This window comes from Megalobrama amblycephala, linkage group LG2, assembly GCF_018812025.1.
Source record: "Megalobrama amblycephala isolate DHTTF-2021 linkage group LG2, ASM1881202v1, whole genome shotgun sequence".
Taxonomy (NCBI): Eukaryota; Metazoa; Chordata; class Actinopteri; order Cypriniformes; family Xenocyprididae; genus Megalobrama; species Megalobrama amblycephala.
The window spans coordinates 49,603,226-49,629,860 of record NC_063045.1 but is presented as its reverse complement, the minus strand read 5'-3'; the positions used below and the strand labels follow the sequence as shown (position 1 = coordinate 49,629,860).

Here is a 26,635-nt window from a genome sequence, read left to right as displayed (position 1 = left end):
CCACCATGCTTGACTGGAGGCAAGACACACTTGTCTTTGTACTCCTCATCTCACACGCTTGACACCATCTGAACCAAATAAGTTTATCTTGGTCTCATCAGACCACAGGACATGGTTCCAGTAATCCATGTCCTTAGTCTGCTTGTCTTCAGCAAACTGTTTGCGGGCTTTCTTGTGCATCATCTTTAGAAGAGGCTTCCTTCTGGGACGGCAGCCATGCAGACCAATTTGATGTAGTGTGCGGTGTATGGTCTGAGCACTGACAGGCTGACCCCCTCATCCCTTCAACCTCTGCAGCAATGCTGGCAGCACTCATACGTCTATTTCCCAAACACAACTTCTGGATATGACGCTGAAGACCATGGCGAGGCCTGTTCTGAGTGGAACCTGTCCTGTTAAACCGCTGTATGGTCTTGGTCACCGTGCTGCAGCTCAGTTTCAAGGTCTTGGCAATCTTCTTATAGCCTACACCATCTTTATGTAGAGCAACAATTCTTTTTTCAGATCCTCAGAGAGTTCTTTGCCATGAGGTGCCATGTTGAACTTCCAGTGACCAGTATGAGAGAGTGAGAGCAATAACACCAAATTTAACACACCTGCTCCCCATTCATACCTGAGACCTTGTAACACTAATGAGTCACATGACACCGGGGAGAGAAAATGGCTAATTGGGCCCAATTTGGACATTTTCACTTAGGGGTGTACTCACTTTTGTGACCAGTGGTTTAGACATTAATGGCTGTGTGTTGAGTTATTTTGAGGGGACAACAAATTTACACTGTTATACAAGCTGTACACTCACTACATTAGCAAAGTGTAATTTCTTCAGTGTTGTCACATGAAAAGATATAATAAAATATTTACAAAAATGTGAGGGGTGTCACTTCTGTGAGATACTGTATATAATATATATATATATATATATATATATATATATCCTCAGGTCCTTGCACTGGCTTCCAGTTGCATTTAGATTTGATTTTAAAGTACTGTTACTTGTTTATAAATCACTCAATGGCCTAGGACCTCAATACATTGCAGATATGCTTATAGAATATAAACCTAACAGATCACTCAGATCATCAGGATCAAGTCACTTAGAAATACCAAGGGTTCACTCAAAGCAAGGAGAGTCTGCTTTTAGCTGTTACGCCAGCCGCAGCTGGAACCAGCTTCCTGAAGAGATCCAACAGTAGCCCCATTCAAATCCAGACTCAGAACACATCTATGCATTTGCTGATTGAGCACTGTGCTATGTCCGAACTGTTTGCATTTTATTTTATACGTATTATCTTTTTATTCTTTTAATTCCTTTTCCTGTTTTTATTTCATTTTTAATGCATTTTATATCTTTTACGTATCATCTTGTTATTTCTGACTTTTTAAGCATTTTAAATATTGCTGTCTGGTTGAAAGAGCTGGGAGAATAAGGAAAAAAGCATTTGTGATTAGGTTAAAATTTGGTAAATTTGGATAAGGGGACAAACCATGGGGAAATTTGAGCTGTGGTGCATAGTTAAGATATCTCTGGATTACAGTCAGGACACTTTCCAAAGGGGAAATTTGAACTGCGTTGCATAGATAAGATATCTCCGGAAGGGGGATTAGGGCTGTGTGGCTCAGTTTGAGGTGTCTTGGCAAAAGGAGATTGAAACTTTGTTTTATCAGTTTGAAGTGCCTTAACAGGTAGAGCTAGACAGCGGTCCTGTCATGTGAGGAAGATCCTTTTAGATCAGTTCTTATGGATAGATCCGTTTAGATCCACTCTGACGGACAACAACAACAAAAAAACCTCCCTGAAACTTCCTCGCTCTTTCATCCAGATAGCAAATTTCTCTGTTTTTACTGTTATTTCTATTCCTTATGTTCTATTTTTATTATTATTCTTTATGTAAAGCACTTAATTACCATTGTGTATGAAATGTGCTATACAAATAAAATTGCCTTGCCTTACAGTAGCTATATAGACTATCTCTGATTATGTAATCAAAGTATCACTGAACAAACCTGTAATATACAGATCCTCCTGTCACCCAGTTGTATAAAACCAAACTTTTTAAATAAAATAATAGCAAGCTTGCCCTTATTGAGTGTGAGGCTGATTCATGAAGATACTGTAAAAAAAATAGTTTGAAGATTGTTTATTTAGGGCAGATTGTGAAATCCTTCCAGGATGTGATATTTTGTCTTAACACGGAAAGCAGAACAGTTATCTTTTTCTATTTAAACTAGTTTACTATCATTTCCTCTTTTCCAGGCCAATACACAGCAATAAATGTTCGCAAGATTTCATTCAAAACAAAAGATAAAGTTCTATTCACAGAAATAAATCAAGTCTACAAACCGTATTGAGCAGCGTAAACAGATAACAGTGATAATAATCTACAGTTACTGTAAATAAGCACAATTTGTGTCAAAGTGAATCTCTTTGTGTTTGACCAGTGGAAGATTGTGTGTGCGTGTGTGTGTGTGTGTGTGTGTGTGTGTGTGTGTGTGTGTGTGTGTGTGTGTATTTTTAACCTTTAATGGTGATCTAGATTATGGGTGGGCTCATGGACAGGAAGTTCATCACTCAGAAATAGTGTGTACGAGTGCAGAGGTGTCACACGCTGAGCGCATCGACATGATTTTAAAACAAGTTACAAACTGTCTTTTATTTTTTACTTTAATTTATCTTCCACATACAGGTAAGAGACTTCAGTTCTGTTTACTTTGACCTTTCATCTAAATCAAAGAAGTTTTTTATAATGTCTCATTTGTGACTTACACTTCTTAACAAGTATTAACTGACTAATAAAAAAAAGATCCCAGTGATGGACCTAATAAATGTGGTCATTTGTCTGTGATGCGTATCTTTCACAATGTGATTTATTTACTGTATATTTGAAGGCAAAATTCTGCTGTTGGTTACACTGAAATTTGTGTCAATCCACAGATGTGGAGTCTATCAGAGCAGATGAAGGAGCGACTGTCCATCTGCCCTGCCACTCACCACCTGATGACAGTGAAAAAGTTTCTGTAAAGTGGACAAAAAATAGTGCAACTAACAAAACTATCTGTGAATGGATTTCTAATAAAATTTTGGGATCTTCCTCCGGTGATTGCATTCCTCATTTTACATTCAACAGAACATCTTTTACACTAAGTATAGAAAATGTTCAGCTCAGTGACTCTGGTAATTACAGCTGTAAAACATCAAGGATAATTCCACCACCGACATTGGACGACATCTCAAATGTGACACTTCATGTTGCAGGTGATTTTGCCTTTCATAAATTATTTTTTTTAAATAGTAGAGAATCACCTTGATCTAGATGTCTCTAATGCACAATGGTAATGTGTCAATGTTAACCAAAACATGCTTGTCATGTTGCTCTTCTTCTTCCCCTACAGCACATCCAGGTCTGTCCCTGCAGCTCCTGAACAGCAGTGATGACACCTGTGTTCATCTGCTCTGCTCTCTGGAGAGTCTGAACCCTGAGCTGGTGAACTTCACCTGGAGCCGAGAGGGTCAAAGGTCACTTCATACATCCACATCTTATGACATGAAGAGTGAGCTGCATCTGTGTAAACCTGACTGGAGTGATGGAGACACGATCACCTGCCACACCAACTACTCAAATAGCCAAACCCAAACAAGTATACAACTCCACTCACAATGTGCTTCTGACAAAGGTGTGTCATTTAAAGTATCTATGACTTTTTAGCAAAGCTGCTCCATTGCCATTAACTCTCAAAAGGAAATAAATTTGATTTTTTTTTTTTTTTTATATAAAAAAATATATATAAATCAACCAATCCATCAGGCTAACCAAAGTTCTGTCTTTTCCAGAATCCATACAGAACTTTCCAGCTGTTTTTGTGGCCATTTTCAGCATCTTCATCTGCATCGTCTTCATCTAGATATTGTTCTGCATGTTCAAACAATAGAAAAAAAAGAAGAAGGGGGAGGGGAGGGGGGAGGGGGAGGGGGGCACTGCTAGCTTTGTACAAAAACAAGCTAAATTAAGAGACGATGGCCCTCATTTATCAAATGAACGTAGAAACCAGCGTACATCCGAACGAAAAAAATCAGCGTACGACAACGCTCAAGTGTGATTCATTAAACTTTCGTATGTGGCCAATTCCGTCGCACGAATGAACAGGTGTTGATAAATGTGCCGACTGAAAACACGCCCCAAATTTTAGAAGCATCGCCCTATTATAGTTTACAACACAGAGAAACGTAACCCGGCCATGAAGAGGAAGTAATCGCATGAAAAAGAAATTTAACTCTAAAACACCCCTCAACCTCATAATTGCAAACAATAAAATGATAAATAAAACTAAATACTTACAAACATTATTAATAAACTTGGTTATTTTAGTAGCCTACCTCACTCCACAGAAAATCCTTTAAATTTATTTTATTCACAACAGAACAAGAACGAAAAATAAGTAGCTATAATAAATTGAAACACAAATTAGGCTACAGTGGCATTCATTATAAAGCAGAAATTAATTTATTTAAAGTAAAACTGGATTGGGCTCACATAGTCTACCTCTCTCATTCGGGAAGAATCCAAATGTTTCCATATTCGCAATGAAACATTTATTGGTTGCTGAACTACTGTTCCTTATGTAAACAAGGCTTTGTATTTCACTATTGTTTCAATATCCATGTAAAACATCATCCTTCACATGCGCAAAAAATGTGTGTGTTTGGTTGGGTGTTGCTGAGCATTTAAAGGTGCAGTATGTAATAATTTTGTCCGCTAGAAGTCGATAGAGGTCTATTCAAAACAAAGGCGTAGCTTGATGATGCCAAGTTTGAGCGCGGAATCTTGGGACATGTGGTCTTCACCTCAACGGACGGTGCAAAAAAATAGGGATAGGACTTGGGATGAAATCATGTTCATGGATGCGATTATTAACGTTACTGTAGTATGAAGCAGAGCCGGAACCGAGTGTTGTGGGAGCTGAATGAGGCCGCTGGAGCGATTGCGCAACACACGCCGCGAGCAGTGGAACTTTTATTATGTCACAATCGCCGGCGCCGCTTCTGCTATTCCAGGCATGACGCAATTGACAGGCGACTCCTCACACGTCCCGGAGCCTTGGTTAAAATTCCAATTTTCTCACGATTTACAAATAGTTGGAAACATTTGGGATATTGTAAGTACTCAAGTGAATAAAATATATAACACTGGCCTAGTGGTTTTTGGATATTTTACTGCAAAAATATTACATATTGCACCTTTAAACTGAGCAGTGTTAACTTTGTCTGCATTTTAGTTTGCTGATAAATGGCTAAAATGTAAAGTTAGCAACACTAGAACTAGAACTGATATGTTGGGTCTGCTTGTGTGAGTGAGGCGCCCGCGCGATCAATTGGATTTAATAAAATAAATATTTTATTTAAAATAAAGAAACGACTACAACGCGAGCGTAGACTGTAGCCCAACTTTATGCACAGTTTTTCTCTTTTGTTAATCTGTTAATTATTTCTGTGAAATATATTTTGTGTATAGTCCTATTTTTTATTCCTTGTAGACTATATTATTCTGTTTTTCTCTGCGTTGCAGGTGCATGATGTGTGAATCATAATGTTCTGTCGATGTTGACATTTGCGCATCTAAATAAGCTAAATCCTGGAAAGGAAAAAACAACAACATTTGTGGTATTTTAAGACAATTTTAATTTTAATTTAACATTTTAATCGTGTCGTTTAATGGTTAATGATCGGTTAGTGAGTGATTGTCGGTCAGGAAAATAATCTAAATGTTCTCATAACAGTTCTCCACCTGCACACGCAAGTTCCCACTGACTCAAAAACTTCCGTACATGAGCTGAGACCTGACGTGAGATTTAATCGTAGCCACCGCTCACGCTCATATTGATAAATGCCAAATTTTGCGTAGAAATTAGCGTACGCCCAGTTTTCTGGCATAGGATCGTTTGATAAATGAGAGCCAATATGTGTCATCCTGCAAACAAGACTCTGGCCTGTTGCCGTGGAGACACACTAAACAATAAATTACATGAATGTTTACCAGTTATACTTTTCTTATAAACTATACTTTCTTAAAAATAGCTGCTTTGTGTTTTCCAGAGAATTAATGCAAGTTGCAAATTTTCCTTGACCGTGCTGTTAGAATTAAATAGCAATTATAGGTCAACTTCTGTTCTGTTTTATGTAATCACTTATAAATATCTAATATGCAAAGAATTTTCTTGTCCACTGATTGTATAAAGCCAAATGTTATAAATATAAAATGAAAGCTGAAAGTGTCATATACAGTGGTGCTTAGAATTATTGGCACCCTTGGTAAATATGATCAAAGATGGCTGTAAAAATAAATCTGCATTGTTTATCCTTTTGATCTTTAATTCACAAACTTAGCAAAAATCTAACCTTTCATTGAAGAAAAAGAATTGAAAGTGGGGGGAAAGTCACATTATGAAATAAATGTTTATATCCAAAACACATTGGCCACAATTATTGGCACCCTTTTATTCAATAGTTTTTGCAACCTCCTTTTGCCAAGAAAACAGTTCTGATTCGTCTTCTATAATGCCTGATGAGTTTGGAGAACACCTGACAAGAGATCAGAAACCATTCCTTCATGCAGAATCTCTCCAGATCCTTCATATTCCCAGCTCCATGTTGGTGCTTCTTCTCTTCAGTTCACTTCACTCATTTTCTTTAGGGTTCAGGTCAGGGAACTGGGAAGACCATGGCAGAAGCTTCATTTTGTGCTCAGTGACACATTTTTTGTGTTGGTTTTGATGTTTGTTTTGGATCATTGTCCTGATGGAAGATCCAACCATGGCTCATTATAGGATTTCTAGCAGAAGCGGTCAGGTTTTGATTTTTTATCTGTTGATATTTTGTAGAATCCATGATACCATGTATCTGAACAAGACTTCATCCAGGACTTCCAGCAGAAAAATAGGCCCACAACATTAAAGATCCAGCAGTATATTTAACTGTGGTCTTGGGGTACTTTTTATCCATGTGTGCACCAAACCCATCTGGTGGGTTTGCTGCCAAAAAGCTCTTTTTTTTTAGTTTCATCTGACCATAGAAGCCGGTCCCGTTTGAAGTTCCAATCATGTCTGCCAACTTAATATACTGGAGATTGTTTCTGGATGAGAGCAAAGGATTTTTCTTGAAAACCTCCTGAACAACTTGTGGGGATGTAGGTGCTGTTTGATATTTTTTTATCGCTTTCTAAAACTCAAGACTCAACTAATCTCTGCAATTCTCCAACTGTGATCCTTGGAGAGTCTTTGGCCACTCAAACTCTCCTCCTCACCGTGCATTAGGACGATTTAGACACATGTCCTCTTCCAGGCAGATTTGTAACATTTAGTTAATTGGAACATCTTAATTATTGCCCTGATAGTGGAAATGGGGATTTTCAATGCTTTAGCTATTTTCTTACAGCTACTTTCTATTTTGTGAAGCTCAACGATCTTTTGCTGCACATCAGAACTATATTCTTTGGTTTTTCTCATTGTGATGAATGATTAAGGGAATTTGGCCTTTGTGTTTCCTCATGTTTATACTCCTGTGGAACAGAAAGTCATGGCTGGACAATTTCATGTTTATGATCACCCTGGTGTGCTAAAAAAATGTAAATATGACTGGGAATATACTTCAGAGATATTTTACTCATAAAAAATTCTAGGGGTGCCAATAATTATGGCCAACATGTTTTGGAGAAAAACATTTATTTCATAATGTGATTTTCCCCCCACTTTCAATTATTTTCCTTCAATGAAAGGTTAGATTTTTACTAATTTTATGAATTAAAGATCAAAAGGATAAACAATGCAGATTTATTTTTACAGTCATCTTTGATCATATTTACCAAGGGTGCCAATAATTCTGAGCACCACTGTAACTTGATGCTCTAAATATGGTGTCCATGAGGGTTATCTTGCCTCACTTAAAGGGATAGTGCACTTAAAAATGAAAATTTGTACATTATTTACTCACCCTCATGTCATTTCTTATAAATTTCTTTATTCTGTGGAACATGAAAGAAGCAATGACCCTAATGTTGTTGCAAAACTTTATGATGTTCTTTCTTCTGTGGAATATGAAACAAAATATTTTTAGAAGTTATTATTTTTGGTGGTCAGTGGTCACCAAAACAGTTTTGTTACCATCATCGTTTAAAATATCTTTTTGTGTGTTCCAAAGAAGAGAGAATCTAATACAGATTTGGAACGACATGAGGATGAGTAAATTACATTATTTTAGGATCCCTTTGAGAGGTTCATAATTCTTCCTCATAAGGAGACCCTCAGAAGTGTTCTCATTCAAACCCCTCAGATTCTGAGAAGTTGTTTTTAATGTACATTCCAAAAATGAAAAACAACAAAAAAAGGGTTCTTTAGTTTTTAATGTTGTTTATATGTCTATGTGGTGTTTTTAATATGCTTTAAGACAAACCATGTGCAAATTCCTAAGTCAACACCAGTATTTTTTGTTTAAAACCGCAGTGATATATAGACAGTTTCAAAAACGCATTTTGAATTTGAAATCGCTGTTTTTTTTTTTTGTGTGTTTTTTTTTTTTGATGTCACAAACTACCTTGTAACCAATCACATCAAAGTGCCGCTGGGCTTTAGCATATCATTACTAGGTAACACTTTACAATAACAGTACGTGAATAACCATGAACTAATACCTAAATTAATAGTTACTTCAACATGAACTCATGATTAGTTAAGATATGAACTAATCATGAACTAATGAAGAGTGATCCTTAACTACGACAAGAGTCATAAGGATTCATGCATGAAAACAGCAGCCTTAACTACGCGTTAATACATGTTTGATAATTAATGCATTAATTAACATTTAGGGGTAAACTAAATGAATCAGCCTCCATAAGAGTAAACAAGAAGTACTCTGAATTTGAATTAAACGTGATTTAATACTGTCATAATTTACACTGTAATATCATAATCTGCCATCTGCAGCTTTGTGACAAATAATTGCAGTGGCACATGATTATTTAGCCATTAATTACATAGATCTGTCAAATCAAATGTGGAAAATAGACTAACTACCACTAATAAATTTAATTTGATCTAAACTGTTTTCTGATTTTTATAGTTCATTTATATTTAGTCATAGCTAAATAGTCATAGTTTATTCCCGGAACTAAAGTATGTAGGGTTTGTTTCTGGTGGGACACTCATTAGTGGCGCACGCTAGGTGTTCTCCTGGCGCGTTTGTTGTGTTGCTGGCATTTTAAACTAATAAATGTTGACTGCTTTGGTAAGCCGAATTAATAATTAAAGACATATTTACATGTATGTTTTATTGGGATTTTCAGGAGGTTATGTGCAGTTATTAACTGTATTTGTATTTTTGTCGTTTAAATGTATATGCTTTGATTAGCATTAGCTTGTGGACGCTTATGTGTGTCTTTACAGACTTGGGTAAAGTTGGTTTTATATTCGCACATTCAGACATCCGTATTCAATAGCCTTGTTAATCACACTACATTGGACATTCAGTGGACATTCACAAGTAAAAATGCCATTAAAACAATACTTGTCTATTTTGATCGACTGTGAAAAATGTTGTAAGTTGACAATCGTTGGTTGTCAATATCATGTCGCTGCTTAAAATTCGCAAACATTAATTTATTGCACATTTATTGGAAAGTCTGAATTTATCAGAAGTCCGAATGTGCGAATATAAAACCAACTTTACCGAAGTTCTTTACAGGTATGTTTATGGCTTGCTTTCAAGTCCATATATGTTTAATTATATAAATAAAAATAAAATACAAATACTTTTTATTTGAGTTTTTTTGTACCGGGGTGTAAAGGAATAAGGATGGCACTCTATAGTGTTTATTCATATATTAGTTAATGATGTGTGATATGTGCATCATGTCATGACTTTACTTGAGATGGCACAATCATAATTAACTCATTATTAACTAAGCATATACTAACATCAACTAATGGTTTGTTAATGTATACTTATGTCATGACTTTACTTGAGGGGGCACAATCATAATTAATTCACTGTTAACTACTTACCAAATTCAGCTCATGATTATCATTAACTTACTATCAAATACACATGTACTAACACAACTATATAAGTATTCAGCCCAGTTAAGTGATGTTGTGTGACTTTTCAAAAAGTCAGAGAATGGAGGTACAGTATGATCACGGCCTGCGTCTGGATGGAGAGTGAACTTCTGAATCTGATCCCAGCAAACGCTCCCTGACCTTAGTTCATGTTTCCTGTTTGGTTATTTTTTTGGGAACCGATTCCTCAGGAACTGATGTAAGTCACAGTAGTTTAGTTTGATAGGAAAGAATATCACAAAACAGATTTAAGACCTTTTAAGATAAATAGTGTATTTAATATTTTATATGTTTGATAAGGAGGATAAGTGAAAATAATGGCAAAACTAATCATGTGCCTTTCAGTAATGTTTATAATGAAGCTGCTGATGTCAGTAGTTTAAATTCTGACAATAATAAATTGTTTACATTTATTTCAAAGTCCAAATATGTATTATTCCTTCTTATAGAGACTGTTTGATTTAGTTTACCCTAAATGTTAATTAATGCATTAATTATCAAACATGTATTAACGCATAGTTAAGGCTTCTGTTTTCATGCATGAATCCCTATGACTCCTGTCGTAGTTAAGGATCACTCTTCATTAGTTCATATCTTAACTAATCTTGAGTTCATGTTGAAGTAACTATTAACTCAGGTATTAGTTCATGCATGGGCGTCGGAAGCAAAAAAAATGTGGGTGGGTCCTCCCTCCAAATTTTTTTTAATGCAATTATATATATATATATATATATATATATATATATATATATATATATATATATATATATATATATATATATATTATATACACACACATATAGATAGATAGATAGATAGATAGATAGAATGGCAAGATCAATCGGTAGTGCTTTTTTTGAATAGAACAACGAGACACAAACCTTTACATTCAATCGCGTTTTTGCTGCCATTTATTTTCACACATTGTTTACACAGTGCATACAAAGTTTAGTCCCAAAGTGCGCACAACTGGAGAAATACACGATTACCTTTGATTTCGTTAGATAGAAAAGAAGCAGGGCCGTACGCAGGGTTTTATATTTACCGAGGTGACAAAATGTTTTATGCTAGGGGGGGTTGTAGGGCATGCTCCCCCGAGAAAATGTTGATTTCCCTGGTGTACATATAAGCATTTTAAGGCCAACAAATTGGATAACAATAGCTTTAAAACCATGTCAACAAATACATACATGCATGCACAGTTTTGAGGCAGCTTCAATCGCATGTTTGATAATTTCATGACTTCATTTTCAACAGAATAACGACGGTGCATGCCCGTAATTTCTTTAGCGCTTTAGTTATCCTATAATAAAGTAATATGCAGCGCGCGCCGGCGCATTTGCGCGAGCAATTCTTGAGTTCACGCTTCGAGCACAGTAGGCTATAGCCTAACGGATGACTGGAGTTTTACTGACATAGCCTGACAACATCTCATCTGACCACAGTTCACTGTTGTTCAACTGAAGCTACCTTTTCCGCGCTCATTTGACTTGCGCCTGGCGCTGAGGCGAAGGTGGAATGCGCGTCTGAAAAGTGTCCCGTTTGTTGTGGTCGTAAAGACACAGTTCTATATAAACGCAGCGTTTTACTTGGCGATGTTTTAAAAAATATTTTTTTTTTTGGTATTTTTTATGCTCTGTTGGTGGTTTGTGGACTAGCATCACGTGAGGGGGATTAGACAAATGCTGAATTAGAGACGGTAAAAGTGAGTGGGTCCAATATCATTGGTCTTAAAAAGTGGGTGGGTCTTGTCCCACCCACATACAATGGTTCCGACGCCCATGAGTTCATGGTTATTCATGTACTGTTATTGTAAAGTGTTACCCATTACTATGACCGCTCTAAAGCAGATGAATCTCAAGAGAATATATCCTGGTATATTTTTCAGTTGATATGAAAAATCGGGTAGATTTAACAATATAGTGGGTGTATGATGTATATTACAATGTTATGATGAATAATATAGCCTACCTTTTTCCATTGACGTTCAAAGTTGTTCAAAGCGTTTCTAAGGACACTGATTTTTAGAAGGCATCTGTCTGATTCAGATGGTGAACTGGAACATGGTTTGTAACATTAGCAACAAATTATTAGCAGCTGCTTGCTAATGTAGTCAAACAAAATGCTAATCATATTAAAGGTGCTCTAAGCGATCCTGGGTGGAATAACTTCCTGTTGACGTTCGAAGTGTTGTCAAACAAAACAGAGGCTAGCTAGACCCTCCCTCCTCCTCCTCCCCTCCGTGCTTCCTGAAACAGTCATGAACGCGCATTAAAAATCATTCTTGTCATTTATTGGCTGGAGCATGTTTATTATGTTTCGTGGTCCAGGCTGCACCAGTTTGTTTTTATTGCCGTTTTCGGAGCTTGTGGAGACTACAGAGACCGCGTTTTTTTACAGTGTGTTCAGGGGACAGGCAGCTAGCGGATAGTGAGGAGATATTTGCTGTATGTGACAAAAAATGTTTTGGCCTAAAAACGCGTGACATCACTTAGAGCACCTTTAATTACCGTCATGTGTTCGACGTTGTAAAAGCCATACCATTGTGCAGCGTTATTAACCTTAGTTAAGTTAACCAAGTGGATCTCTGATCTCACACGAGTGAGTGGAGGCGTGGTTAATTAGCATATTCATAGATCCACGTATATTAGATGAAGCAAGGGTGTAAAGTTACATTCAGGCTATTTTAAAGCATGAAGACACTTTTTTTTTCACATGATTTTTTTTAAAATACGTAACTTTGATGATCAAAGATGAGTGTTAAGGGATGTCTGTAATAAACATAATTTCCATCTCCACTTCATTACATCCAGGTCTGTCCCTGCAGCTCCTGAACAGCACTACAGGGGATTTACATGATTTGTACAACAGATTTTGCAGTCAAGTGTTTGCCGTTGTCATTTTTAAGGGCTGTCAAGTTCAGTTGCACTTTGCTTGGTTTATCATAAAAAACCCTTGTTCCCTTGCATATACTAAACTAAAATGACACCACTAGACTATCAGTTGACCCACAATTACAAGAGGTTGTGCTAAGTCTGTCACTGGTGCCCCCACAAAACATCAAGTGCATGACACATCTGTCTGCACTAGTAGGAGGTGAACACTGAGTAGTCAGAGCATGTTGTGAAATGTTGTGGTGTCCCTTTCCAGTACTCTGTGGCGTCTTGTGTAGGTTTTTATGTGGAAAGCAGAAGCACTGAAAAAAGAAAGCAAATTAGACAACAGATTCCATGTTCTCTACCCCTCCATGTTTGAAAGTAAAATGCATTTTTAAAAATGTTACCTCTTTATTTTCATTTCCTCCATGCCATTGAATACACAACAACGAGTCAGAAAAATTTCATTCAAGATAATAGAATCTCTATTTACAGAAACAGATTAAGTTTATGAATACTGTCCTTTCAGAATGGTGTAAAACAACGATGTGATGGTAATATCCATTGTAAGTAAATACAATCTGTGTTAAAGTGAATCTCTGAGTGCATGACCAAAGGACTTTTTTTCTTTTTTTGGCTTGTGATCTAGATTATGGGTGGGCTCATGGACAGGAAGTTCATCACTCAGAACGTGTGTGTACGAGCACAGAAGTGTCTCACACACTGAGCGCATCGACATGTTTTTAAAACAAGTTACAAACTGTCTTTTATTTTTGACTTTAATTTGTCTCCCACATACAGGTAAGAGACTTCAGTTCTGTTTATTTTGGTCTTTTATTTAAAGCAAAGAAACAGTAATATAGCCTAATGTCTCAGTTATAACTTATACTGTCTAAGAAATATAAACCTACTAAAATCAAAGATCTCAGTGATAGACTAAATGAATGCATCTTAGATGCGGTTGTTTTTATGTTTTTTTGTGATATCTGTTTTTTAAATAAATGTACTGCATATTTTAAGGGACCATTCTGCTGTTAGTTACACAAGACAACAATGCCAGTGATGGGCTTAATAAATGTGGTAACACTTCATAATAAGGTCTCACTTCTTAACATAAGATAGCATGAATAACTATGAGCAATATATTTTTACAGCATTTATTAACTCTTATTACTGTTAGTCGATAAAAATACAGTACAGCACAGGTTCGTTGTTTGTTCATGTTAGTTCACATGCTTAAACTAATTTGTTTTGTTTTTTTTAAATGTAGTAGTAAATGTAGAAATTAACATTAACTAAGATTAACAAATTCTGTAAAAGTATTGTTTATTGTTAGTTCATGTTAACAAATGTAGTTAACTAATGTTAACAAATGAAACTATTGTAAAGTTTATTGTCAATGGATCTTATATGTGGTAGACTTTCTGTGAAATCTTAAACAATAATTTTGATATATGTACTGTATATTTGAAGGGAACGTGCTGTTGTCGGTTACACTGAAATTTGTGTCAATCCACAGATGCGGAGTCTATCAGAGCAGATGAAGGAGCGACTGTCCATCTGCCCTGCCACTCTCCACCTGATGACAGTGTACAAGTGTCTGTAAAGTGGACAGAAAATAGTGCAACTAACAAAAATATTTGTGAATGGACTGGATCTTCCTCCAGTAATTGCATTCCTCGTTTTACATTAAACAGAACATCTTTTACACTAAGTATAGAAAATGTTCAGCCCAGTGACTCTGGTAATTACAGCTGTAAAACAACAAGGATAATTCCACCACCATCATTGGACAACATCTCAAATGTGACACTTCATGTTGCAGGTGATTGCCATTCATAAATGATTTATTTGAACTGTCGCTTGTTGTTGTTGACCATCTTACCTAGATGTCCGTAATAAACAAATTTTCCATCTCCCCTACAGCACATCCAGATCTGTCCCTGCAGCTCCTGAACAGCAGTAATGACACCTGTGTTCATCTGCTCTGCTCTCTGCAGGGTCTGAACCCTGAGCTGGTGAACTTTACCTGGAGCCGAGAGGGTCAAAGGTCACTTCATCCATCCACATCTTATGACATGAAGAGTGAGCTGCATCTGTGTAAACCTGACTGGAGTGATGGAGACACGATCACCTGTCACGCCAGCTACTCAAATAATCAAACCCAAAAAAGTATACAACTCACTGCTTCTGACAAAGGTGTGTCTTTTAAACTACCTATCACTTTAACCAGGACAAAATAGAGTACAATGTTTAATATACCAAATGAGTCAAGTAAGCAAATTCCCACCAGCCTTATTGTTAACTGCTAAATAATGCTGAAACCACATATACCTGTTTAAATGTTAGATACAGAGCAGTTTGTTTAAATAACAGGATTTGACTTTAACCAGACTAAAAAAAACATAGTTTTTCAATTGTATTAAAATACTAAAATACCACTGCCTCCAAATACTTAATGCTTTTGATGTCATTAAGCATTTCTATCAAGGAACTTTGTTTAATACTTAAAAATGCTAATACACATTAATTCCAGTACATAGACCTATACGGGTTTTTTTTTTTTGCTTTATTGCAAATAGTATGTGATGGTCTCTAGCAACCTGACTGGTTAAATAAGGAGAAATTCTTGCTGTTTTCTTGTTGTCTTTATTAAAGATTAATCTGTCTGATATGTAGGATCTGATCATACCCTCTTTGTGACCATGACAGCTAAGCAGTTAATCATCATATGCAGTGCTGCTGCAGGCCTCATCCTCTGCATCATCATCATCATTGTTGTTCTTTGCAAATGTGAGTATATGATTATGTTTATCTCTTTAACAATTAATACACCTCAGATTACTTTGATTTATAGAAACCTTGACTCCCACAGGGGAGCGGCGAATTACAGTAACTGCGACTTCAAAAACAAAAAAATGACATTGCATGAAGAATCTTACTTTATTCATATGTTACACAATAATGCAAGTTAAGAAATAGTTCAGCAGTTAAAAAAAGAATGCAAGAATTTGACGGAAATAATGACAGAAAAAATCTCCCTCCCTCTGTTCCAACACCTCTCTATCTCTAAACATCTGTATCCTTCCCTATGTCTATTTCTGCTTTCTGTCAATATGACGTTAAAATCTTAAGGACAGCATTTTTATATTTTCAGAACATCATCTGAAATTAAAAACAAGTGAATGAACATATCTGTTTGTAGCATGTGGTGAACTAAAAACAGCTTAAATAGAAGGTAAAATGCTGGTCCTAGCTGGTTGAATCTAGTCTAGCTGGTTTCCCAGCCTGACCAGCAAACAAAACCCTAACCATTCAGCTAGAAACAACAAATTAGCTGGTTGTAGATCTTATTTTGAGTAAATGAGTAAGACCAAGACCAAAACAAACAATATCTGTAGTAGTTAGGTCTACGTGGGAAAGTAACTAAGGATGTTCTGAGGTTGTTGCATTCGTCTACTGATGTATTAACAGTTCTCACGGATCACTAAAAACTTATCCAGTATATTGTAAACATATTTTAGAGACCACCACAAGATGGCGACAACTAATGCGGTAAATAAACATGAGCCCCATTATCGTCACAAAAAGTTTTTTTTCTTTAAATTAAAGTTTGATTTTTTTTATTTTTTTTTAAATAATTTGACAATTTAGACACTAATTTTCAGTAAATCCACTTTTACCATAATGGCCATAACAGTTTATATTGCACAAACCACTCATAAATAATTTAGGTCTAAATATGTTAATATGACGGTTTATCTGTGGAAAGGAAATACGTGTATGTTCATTGTATTTGTGTGTGTGTGTTTTCTCTGGCTAACTGGGTGTCTGTTTGATTTTGCAGGTAGAAAGCGAGACGAAAATGGATCTATAGTGTTCAGCAATAAAGTGTATGAGAACTTCAGCTTCGCCATGTCCCGCCAAAACACACCGTCCATTGCTAAAGCTCAGACAGAAGAGTGTATTTATGAGAACTAACTGCTGCTGCTGCTTACATTAGCTTTGTTTAACGCCAGATGGGAACAGTTGTTACGAACGAAGTACGCGTGTTACGTATTTTTCTAAGACATTTGATGGTGCACCTTGAATGTGAACAAAATGGCCACTTACTGACTTGAAAACTGTAAGTAGGTACTTTTATGAGTATTTTTGAAGTTCTCGTTGTATTTAAGCACTGTATAGGAGTAGCCTACTAAACTATTATGTGCCGTAAATTAAATTAAATTATATGATTATGAACAGGACTTCATATCTGTTTTTATTAGATAATATGCTGGGGCATTATTACAATCTCACTTTGCACTTTTTGTCATGTGACTTTTGGTTTTGGTATGGTGTTTGGACTACATTTTGTAGTATTTCATTTCTTGTAAAAAATAAATAAATAAATAAAACACCATAAAAGCCCTTTTTTTTGTAGTCTCTACTATCAAATCAAACTTAGCAGAAAATAATCTTACACTTAGTCATTATCTCACACCAATCTCATATGCTCTGATGAACTTTGGGTTGCCATGAAAAATTATCACTTAATACAGGTCATAGTTTGAGCAAAGGTGTCTTCAGTTCTGAGTAAATGGTAGGGGTTTATTTAGTAAAAATGCATACTTTGCTCCTTTTAGCACAGGGAGTCATGGCCATGAGTGTTTGTGGTTGACAAGTACTTATGAAGTCACACCGCACATGAATAAGACATCAAAACATTAATATTAAACATTAAATCTGATACTATTCTGAATGGTACAATCTAAGCTGAAAATACTAGTTAAAATAAAAGAATATATAAAACTAAATAAAAAGGTTAATCGAGAAACACTTTAAATTGGCTTGAAAAAGCCTCACCTGAAAGTTAAGTAGTTTTAAAAACTTGAAGTTTGAAGGTTTTAGTTTGAAATAGTTTGTTTTAGTTAAGTAGTTTTGAAATGAGATAGATAGATAGATAGATAGATAGATAGATAGATAGATAGATAGATAGATAGATAGATAGATAGAACTGCACTTATACAGTCAACGTTTGTTAACATTAGTTAATGCACTGTGAACTAACATGAACAAACAATCAACAACTGTATTTTCTTTAACTAACGTTAACAAAGATTAGTAAATACAGTAACAAATGTATCTCTCATGGTTAGTTCATGTTAGTTAATACATGAACTAATGTTTGACTTATGTACCTTATTGTAAAGTGTTACCAACCAACTTATTGAACTGAACAAAGGTGCAACTCTCACTCTTACAGCGCTCTAACTTTACTAATTAAAAAACAAGGCCATCATCAGATAACCAACCAACCAGATCAAGCTAACTTAATAAAATATACCTCTCTTTTTACAGTAACTCTCTCATTTTTGCATAGTATAGTCATTAGAAATTTTATATAGTTTTTCTCAATCGCTTTTTGGCACATTCCTGAAACACTCTTAACATTCTCTAAACTGTAAGTGCAAATGTCACAACTGTTTGCTGGAACATCAGAACTCTATTGCATGTCTGCAAAATGTAGTAACTCACCCAAAACATTTCAATCATGCATTAAAATGAAGTTCGTGTCAGTAGATATAAAGTGTTTTTGTCATCGTGTGAGCCATACTGCTCAAAATGTTTAGATGTTTTTTTCACCATGGAAATATTTGTTTAAATCTTCATGTTTTTTTCTGCTTTTTATTGACACTGACTGCTTTCTGTACAAGTTGTCTAGCTTAATGCTCTGTTGTATCACACTGAGCTTTTTAGATACAGTACGTATACATTTAGGAAAATCAAGTCAATGTTGTACACAAAAGAAAATGAACATTTGTATTTATACAGTACATTTATTTGTACAGTACTGCTGTAGCTGCTGCAGTTTAGGGATTTAGACGTTCCTCCATGTTCAAAATTGGTAGTGATTAGGCAAACTGTATATATGATTCTAAAATTGATTGGTAAGATTGTGATTCCTATTTCATTACTATGGAAGGCCATTTACCAATTAAACAGACATTACTAAAATTGTCAGATATATATGGAATATACACACGTCTGACAGATTTTGATAGCTGAATGGATCATTTTGCATGTGATGGCTCACACGATGAAAAAAATAGAAGTTGTGAAGAGTTCGACAATTTCACTGAGAATCAACTCATCAGTTTTTCAACAAGCCATGTGCATTTAGTTATTATGCAAATTCTAGACAATTGTACTTTCTCTTTTGCACACATGCGATTTGCTTAAACCAATAAGAAACTCAAATCTGATGGGAACAGGAAACTTGTTCAGAGATCTGAACATATTGTTTTGAGGAAAAAAAATCCTTTGTAAAATGTGTAATGCACACACTATATAGAATAAGACAGGATTCAGATTATGTGCTGCTGTTGACTGCTGGCTGCTGCTAACTACCTCCATTACTTAAAGACAGTGTTGGGCAGTAGTTAACTACATGTAGCGACGCTACTAGTTTAGCTACATTTTCAGTAGCTTGTCAGTAGTTCAGCTACTTTTAAAACAGTGTAGCTTTTCCAGTAGTTAACTACTTTTACCAGCAAGTAGGGGTGAACGCCGACCAAAAGCTACAAGCTACATTGCGTTTTGCGTTCTGGTTATAGACTGTGATTCTGACGAGCCTGCAATGCTTTGAAGCAGCACAGCTTCTTCAGATCACGAACTAAAATCGTGCATTTCCGCCATATATTGTTATATCACGCATTTTGTGGATTTAGTTCATTGAGAAAAGATCGCCTGATGATTATGTAAAGGACAGGAATGGGTTGTTTATAGCATTAAAGGTTTCGCTTAATTTATAAACAAATGATTAAAACGCTGTCTGTGTCGAAGACTTCAAGCACATACAGGTGAATAATAGTCTTTTTAAACTGATTGTCCTTCTTTATTGCAGTCTATATCAAATGTATATGCAAACTATTTTATTATAGTGGTGACCCGCCATAGTTTAATCTGCCCCGACACAGTTTTATAATGAACCTAAGATCACTAACGCGGTGTTTTTCGTCATTGCATTGGCAAAGCATCCGTAAATTGAACAGAAAACAAAATCGCAATATAGCTTAGTGCGTTTATCACACGGCAAAGGCTGATCTAATAAAATAGGTAGCGTGGATTTCAGAATGTTCACGCAAGAAGCGCACGATTTGCGTCTCAAAGCTTTTCAAAGTTTAACCTGCATTTTTCAGTGTATCCAATTTAAGTTGCATATTTTGTTCTTGCATGGATGCAGGTGTAGGTTCCAGAATCAAATCACTGAGGGTGCTCCTGAAATTAGTCAGGATGCTATAGTAAAGTGCAGATTAGGGCTATAAATCTTTGGGTAGACAGCGATTCAATTCGTTTCACGATTCATAGGTGTACGATTTTTGCAAATTCAGAACGATTCGATTCGAGACGATTCGATTAATTTGATTCAATTCTGCATTTTAATATGCATTTATAGGGATATTGAAATGCTTCCTTCAACGTGTCTTAGTCAGGGTGTGAATTACACAGCGGCCTTCAGGAGGTCAGAGAGTAAGGTCAAAAACAAACAAACAAACAAACAAACAAAACTTTTGTCCATTGTTAATGTTAGTTCTCAATGATGCTACATAACTTTATTTTAACAGCCTATAAAAATTGGCATTTGTGGAAATTTACATAAGCCAATTTTAAAGTGCTTTAAAAGTATTGTTAGGCCTAGTTCATGTTAAATAGTGGAGGATAGTGTTAAAGGCTACACAACCTTATTAAACTGTTCCAGGTACATTAAAAATACTAATGCTTACATGGAGAGATTATCATGCACTTTCCCAACTAATCCTAAACTAACTTTTCTTCACGGAATAGTAAAAATCCCTCTTTGTTCTCATACGGAACATTTCCCTTATGGTGATTCTGAAAGAAAACGCGCTGGGTTTCTACTGTTGCTATAGCCTACTAACGAACGCAACTTTAACGCGCATTTGATTGATAAACCGCGCGCTCTTATGTCACTGTTGTTAATGGTGTAGTTATTTCAGCAGTTTCCTCGCACATTCAGTTTAATGACATTAAGTTCGTAATTTATCATTCATTGAACTGTGCGTATGCATTTAGAAACTTACATTATGTGTTTGCTTCGTCCATGCAATAAATGTGCGCCTTGAAACTGCTCAGGTAATGTCAATGAACCATTTCCGACTTTTCCACGCAATAAAAGCATTTTATTTCAACAGTAGTGACCGCGCAATGACTTGGCAGCTTTATCAATGGAGTAGTTTGACTCAGGACTATTGCTGTCTTAATAGAGAACTGTCATATGCTCATGTGAATAGCAGTGGCCGTCCTGGGGAGAGCTCAAACGTGGGCTACGGACTGAGCGCGAGCGCAATCCAGTGAGAGGCGGTAAAGTGCAGCCGCGCGTGTCTGTGAATGAGAGCTGCGAGGGAAGACGCAAAATAACGGCGCACAACGTCTCCATCAATTCGCGCATGTAGTAATTTAATGTTTATATATTTAAAGCACTGAATCACTATAGAATCTCGATTAATCCGATTCTTTGCATTTTACATCGATTATCGACCGAAATAAACGATTCACGATTCAAAAAATCGTCAGGATTTGTAATCGATGCATCGAGAAAACGAGTGAATCGTTACACCCCTAAAAGTTATATAGATTTTATATATATAGTAGTATATGTAATACTACTGTTTTCACAGGCTATTTAAGGCTATTTGTATGCTATTGGCTATGACTAACTTAGATGGCAAATGCTAGCCCCCTCTCTCTCTCTCTCCGCCGCCAGTCTCAGGCCTCAAATGCATAAAATATGAAACTTTATAGACATACTAGTGTTTCTTTCGTAAAGATTTTTGATACTCAAAAATAATGAGTGCATGACGCCCCTGAAAGAGACAATCTGTTTATTAATTATATCTAATATACAAATATAACTAAATATATCTATTTACTATTATTCTATATTTTTTTAACAAAGAGGTGCGTGGGGGGTGGGGGGTGGGATTCAGAATGTTTAATAATTAAATTTTAGGGGACCCCCCAAGAGTCCTAAGTCATTCCGAACCCTGCATAAAATTGCTTGCTGGGAGTTCTTCAGCAGCGATGTCAGCGTGTCGGCCTTCAAAACATCTTAACCCAAAGTTCTATTTGTGTGACAGAACTTTATACATGAACACAAAAGGGCTATAAACAACAGAATACTGTAAGGACCTCCCACAGGAGATCGATCTTCCCTGCAATCTACTCTGAGCAATGCTGTTTGTTTGTCGTGCACCCATCAGTTTCTGTGGGCCATACGTCTGTATGGGCCATTTGGTTCACACCTTTACAAACACAGATAGGGCCCTATAAAATCCGTTTTATTTTTTCCCAAATTCCGTTTTATTTTTTCCCAAATTCTGTTTTTTCCATTTAAATTTTTCTGGATTCTGTTTTTTTCCGTTTTATTTATTTTTTGACTCAATTTTAATGGTTAAATTAAATTTTAGTAATCAAAAAGCATGTCTAATTAATTGAAATAATGAATCTTGTCCAATTTACCAACAATTTAATAAAAGTTTAACAAATAAATTTTAGGGCCCTATGATAAACGTTTTATTCTTTCCCCTCAACTTTTATTTTTACCAAATTCTGTTTTCTGGATTCCATTTTAATGGTTTAATTCCATTTTAATAATCAAAAAGCATGTCTAAGTAATTGAATTCTTAAAAACAACAATATTTACTAATTAAAAAATATATTTTTATGATTTTTTTTTTTTTTTCAGAAGTTCTGTCTAACTTTTATTTTGACGGTTTGCCTAGAGCTTTGAGTTTCTCTGTGTTTATGACGGTAGTTTTCTCAAACGAAGCGGTTAAATGCTGATGAAGTGACTTTCAGAGCAGCTCTGGAGATGAATTCGTGCGTTCATATAGTGAGGCGTCAGAGGACGAAAACACCGCGAGCGTCGCATGTGCTTCAGCGTGCGTGCGCCCGCGCGATTGTGTGTGAGGCGGTGTGAGGTAAATGAAACTGCGCTTCCGCATTATTCATTTCAGAGGCACACATGCATGCAGGATTTATGTTTAAATAGTCTTTTTGCGGTTTAATATTCACAGACACTAGTCTATATCGCGATTTAATTTGAGTGTACTGACCTGCTTTTAATTCATCCATCAAAAATTTGACAAATTGTAAATTCCGTTTTTATGAATGGATTCCGCGATTCCGTGATCGCGGAAGTTATAGGGCCCTACACAGAGTTGATTGCATCTGAGGCACAGTCACAATGTAAATGCATCTAACAAAAGATAAATGAAAATACACATAATCTTTCACTTTGAAATCATAATTGTAATGCATCATAATTGTAAACATCTTACTTAAACATTCTTCATTAACAGTTATTCAGTTATTTGTAATAAGCTATGTCATTTAAAAAAAAATAAAAATCAAAGTAGTTTCAATGTAGCTAGCTACTTTTTGATAGTAACTTGTAGTGTAGCTACAAGTTGACATCTTGTTACAGTTTCAGAGTAGCTTCCCCAACACTGCCTAAAGAGGAAATGGCCACCTTTGCCCAGTTTTACAGCACAAGACACTTAAAGGGGTACTTCACCCCTGGAAAGATGAATGTGTATTTAAAATTGGTCATTTATGTAGTAGAAATGTGAAATTATTTTTGAATTTGGAGCTTTCTAGACTGAGAAAAGGCAGAAAATGTATTTTTGACTAATGTGGATGAAAGACAACAACTCCCAGAATGCACTTGTTTTGCTGCCCTTGCGAGGCCACACCCAAACCACGCCTATCGGTTACAGGCGGCATTCAGGAAAATTCAAACAAATAAATCGTGAGTTAGTTCATACATTTACAGCGAAATGGTGCTAAATTGCTTTGTACCTGGATGTACACCCAAAACCAGGAAAGGACAAGTAAGTTTCCATCATTTTCCGATTAAGTTAAAGATTTGGAGCGATGTAAACAGTGGCTGCGGGCCATCAAACACCCGAAGTTTGGAGATGACACCGTTATAGAAAACCTAAAAAAACGCAGAATATGTAGTCTCCATTTCAAGCACGAGGACTACGAACCAAATATCCTTGCAATGAAGAGAACCATTCTGAAGGACACCGCGATACCATCGATATTCACTTTCCCAGAGGACGAACAGCCTGGGCATCTGGTACTAAGCGTATTCGCCTAGAGGTAAGACTCGCTGATACTAGACTGATAACACAGTAGCCTATATGTAGTGTTGTAGGTAGCAGTAAAACTGCAAACTTAGCAAAGTAACGTTAGATAGACAATTACATATAAGTTGCATATAAGTTGACCGTTATCAAAGTAAAGCCTCTGTTCTGTAAAACTGAGTTTATTTATCTATTTATGCTAATGTTACCACAAAAGCCTGTTGTTGTATTGGTTGAGATGACTGCAGAGACCGATACATTTGCGAGATGAACCACTGATGTAGTGCAGACAAAATAAAGTGAATTACTGTAAGCTTAAAAATATAATTGACACCCACTTTTGATAAAATCTTTGATCTATGTCCGTGAGTAACCTCAAAAGCGCATATGTATGGGCGTGGTGAAAAAATGCGGAACTACCTGCTATTACTGGCTGTAGTTTTAAGCCTCTGGCCAAAAAAGCCTCCGATGACGCAAAATGACGATTTTTGCGTCATCGGAGGCTTTTTTACAGAATAAAAATGCATAAATCTCTCATCTCGGACTGATATGAAGGGGGAAAGCACGCTAATTCGAAAATACTAGTGGTATTCTACTAATACAAAGCTTAATGCTAAATCCTGAAGTAACCCTTTAAGAGAAACAGAAAGACAGCAGCCACATGCAGCGCTTTCCCTGAAAAGAGGAATGGTGAGTATGTGAATCTTATGAAAAAACTATTTTATATGTGTATGGATGTGATGTGACTTTTTAATTAATCTTTAGCTTTAGTTGTTGTATTAAAACCACAGGTATTCATATCACTACATGCAAAAATGCTTCAAAAGGTTTGTAAATTCTGTCATCATTTACTCACCCTCACATTGTTCCGACCTGCTTGTGACTTTCTTTCTTTTTCAGTGTTTATTTTTGAACTATTGTGGGTGGATGCTTCTGTGTTCAGCTTTCGGTAATTAGAATGTTAAATACGCTAAATTTATGAAAAATTATGACATAAAATATTCTATAACTAAATGTGCACTTTACAGATTGGCATGATTTGTCTTTTTTCAGCTTTTGTCAATGCGGCAAATCACACTACAGCCTTATTTGTCAATCATGGACATTCTGCCAAAATTAGCTGCAACTACAGACGAACAAATGACACAGAAATCATGACAGTGAAGCTTCAAACATTAAATCATACACTGTGTTCGTATTTACATGTGGATTCATGGAAAAAACAAGATTGTAAAGATCACATAAGATTGATACTTATTAATAAGACTATGGAAATATCATTTGAGCTATTAAATCTGCGAATTCAGGATGCCGGCACATACACCTGTACTGTGAAGAGGATTGCAAAACCACCTGAAGAGGATCTGGGAATAGAAAGAGTTCAAGTTATTGGTAAATAATAATTCTTTGTAATTAAAAGAGAAAAAAATAATAGATAGATAGACAGATTAATAGATCAATTGATTGATAGATCTGAAAGATGTGATATTACTGTAATATTTTTGTATCAATCCTTCCATTATTTACAGTACGTCCCATCTTGTCCCTATCCTGTGTGAAGAGCCCTGATGGATCTCCCATGATTCTGTGCTCTGTGGGATTTTACCACAATTCTCTTGAACAGCTGTGGATCAGAGATGGAGACGTCCTCAACAGTTCATACTCAAACAAATCATTCAATGGATCCTTCAATCAGAAATCATACCTTATACTGCCGCCACAAACCTTCGCTGACACAATCTACTCCTGCTGGGTAAACCACTCGTCATTAAACAAACCACTTGTGGCCAATTTATCAAGCTCTGTCTGCTATGAAAGAGGAGGTAAGTTCTGAGATATTGTGTATTTCTTATTTAAATGTACTAAATACTGTATGACATAATTAGTGGGCAGTATAAGGTGGTTTATTATAGGTCTTTGCAATAATTCTGTCTTGTAGATTTAACTGTGGCTCTGGCAGTGGCTTTTGTCATCTCTGCAGTGTTGACTGTCTTTTTGATCATCGTAGTCGTGTAGATGTTACAGTAAGTCTCAAGTACGAGTTTCTCTAGTAAGCATCTTTTTTTATTAGTCTTTTAAATGTCATTCTGAAACTGGAACTGTAAACTGCTGTTTCTCTATTCTAATTGAAGAACATGAAGAAGAATGGAGAACGGTGTTCTGATGACCTGTCTTGCTACCTTGAAGTACACAAGGTCACAGAATGTGCTGTGATCTTGTTTCTCATCCATCCTATCACAATTTATGTATAAGAGGTACAGGACCACACAATGCACAATAAATAAAACATAACAACACAGATGTCATTTACTTAAATTGTTTTTTTATATTTTACGTCTTTTTATTTTAATATTAAAATGTATGAGTGTGTAAATGAGTTTGTATATTTTAATGTTTCCCATGCTTTGTTAATGTTAAGACTCTTTTTAGTATACCAATAAAGAACTGCAGATTTTGTCCAGGTATTTATCTCTTTGTTAAAATGATGCCAAACAAAAT

General features: G+C 35.9%; 3 protein-coding genes across 9 annotated transcripts; all 3 read left to right on the top strand.

The window, feature by feature from the left end:
- The first annotated feature begins 2,529 nt into the window (after nucleotides 1-2,529).
- Nucleotides 2,530-3,924, top strand: LOC125262924. The gene is made up of 4 exons (XM_048181770.1): nucleotides 2,530-2,687; nucleotides 2,936-3,256; nucleotides 3,394-3,675; nucleotides 3,833-3,924. Exons 1-4 carry the CDS (start codon nucleotides 2,624-2,626, stop codon nucleotides 3,901-3,903), a joined length of 738 nt encoding a protein of 245 aa, XP_048037727.1. The 5' UTR covers nucleotides 2,530-2,623; the 3' UTR covers nucleotides 3,904-3,924.
- Nucleotides 3,925-13,632: 9,708 nt separating this feature from the next.
- LOC125261518 lies at nucleotides 13,633-17,385 on the top strand. Of its 3 annotated transcripts, none has more exons than XM_048180086.1 (5): nucleotides 13,633-13,784; nucleotides 14,503-14,808; nucleotides 14,984-15,182; nucleotides 15,663-15,776; nucleotides 16,831-17,385. In XM_048180086.1, the coding sequence occupies exons 2-5, from the start codon at nucleotides 14,800-14,802 to the stop codon at nucleotides 16,962-16,964; spliced, it is 456 nt and encodes a 151-aa protein (XP_048036043.1). In that variant the 5' UTR covers nucleotides 13,633-13,784; nucleotides 14,503-14,799; the 3' UTR covers nucleotides 16,965-17,385. The 3 variants fall into 3 exon arrangements, with proteins under 3 accessions (XP_048036043.1, XP_048036037.1, XP_048036029.1); XM_048180080.1 differs by having other exon boundaries at nucleotides 14,910-15,182; nucleotides 15,696-15,776; XM_048180072.1 differs by having other exon boundaries at nucleotides 14,910-15,182.
- A 7,281-nt stretch (nucleotides 17,386-24,666) lies between these two features.
- Nucleotides 24,667-26,433, top strand: LOC125262923. 5 transcript variants are annotated; one of them, XM_048181767.1, is made up of 7 exons: nucleotides 24,667-24,826; nucleotides 24,928-24,963; nucleotides 25,037-25,085; nucleotides 25,190-25,528; nucleotides 25,666-25,959; nucleotides 26,076-26,160; nucleotides 26,269-26,433. In XM_048181767.1, exons 1-6 carry the CDS (start codon nucleotides 24,824-24,826, stop codon nucleotides 26,150-26,152), a joined length of 798 nt encoding a protein of 265 aa, XP_048037724.1. In that variant the 5' UTR covers nucleotides 24,667-24,823; the 3' UTR covers nucleotides 26,153-26,160; nucleotides 26,269-26,433. The 5 variants fall into 5 exon arrangements, with proteins under 5 accessions (XP_048037724.1, XP_048037725.1, XP_048037726.1 ...); XM_048181768.1 differs by lacking the exon at nucleotides 24,928-24,963; XM_048181769.1 differs by lacking the exons at nucleotides 24,928-24,963; nucleotides 25,037-25,085 and having other exon boundaries at nucleotides 25,444-25,528.
- Nucleotides 26,434-26,635: the final 202 nt, after the last annotated feature.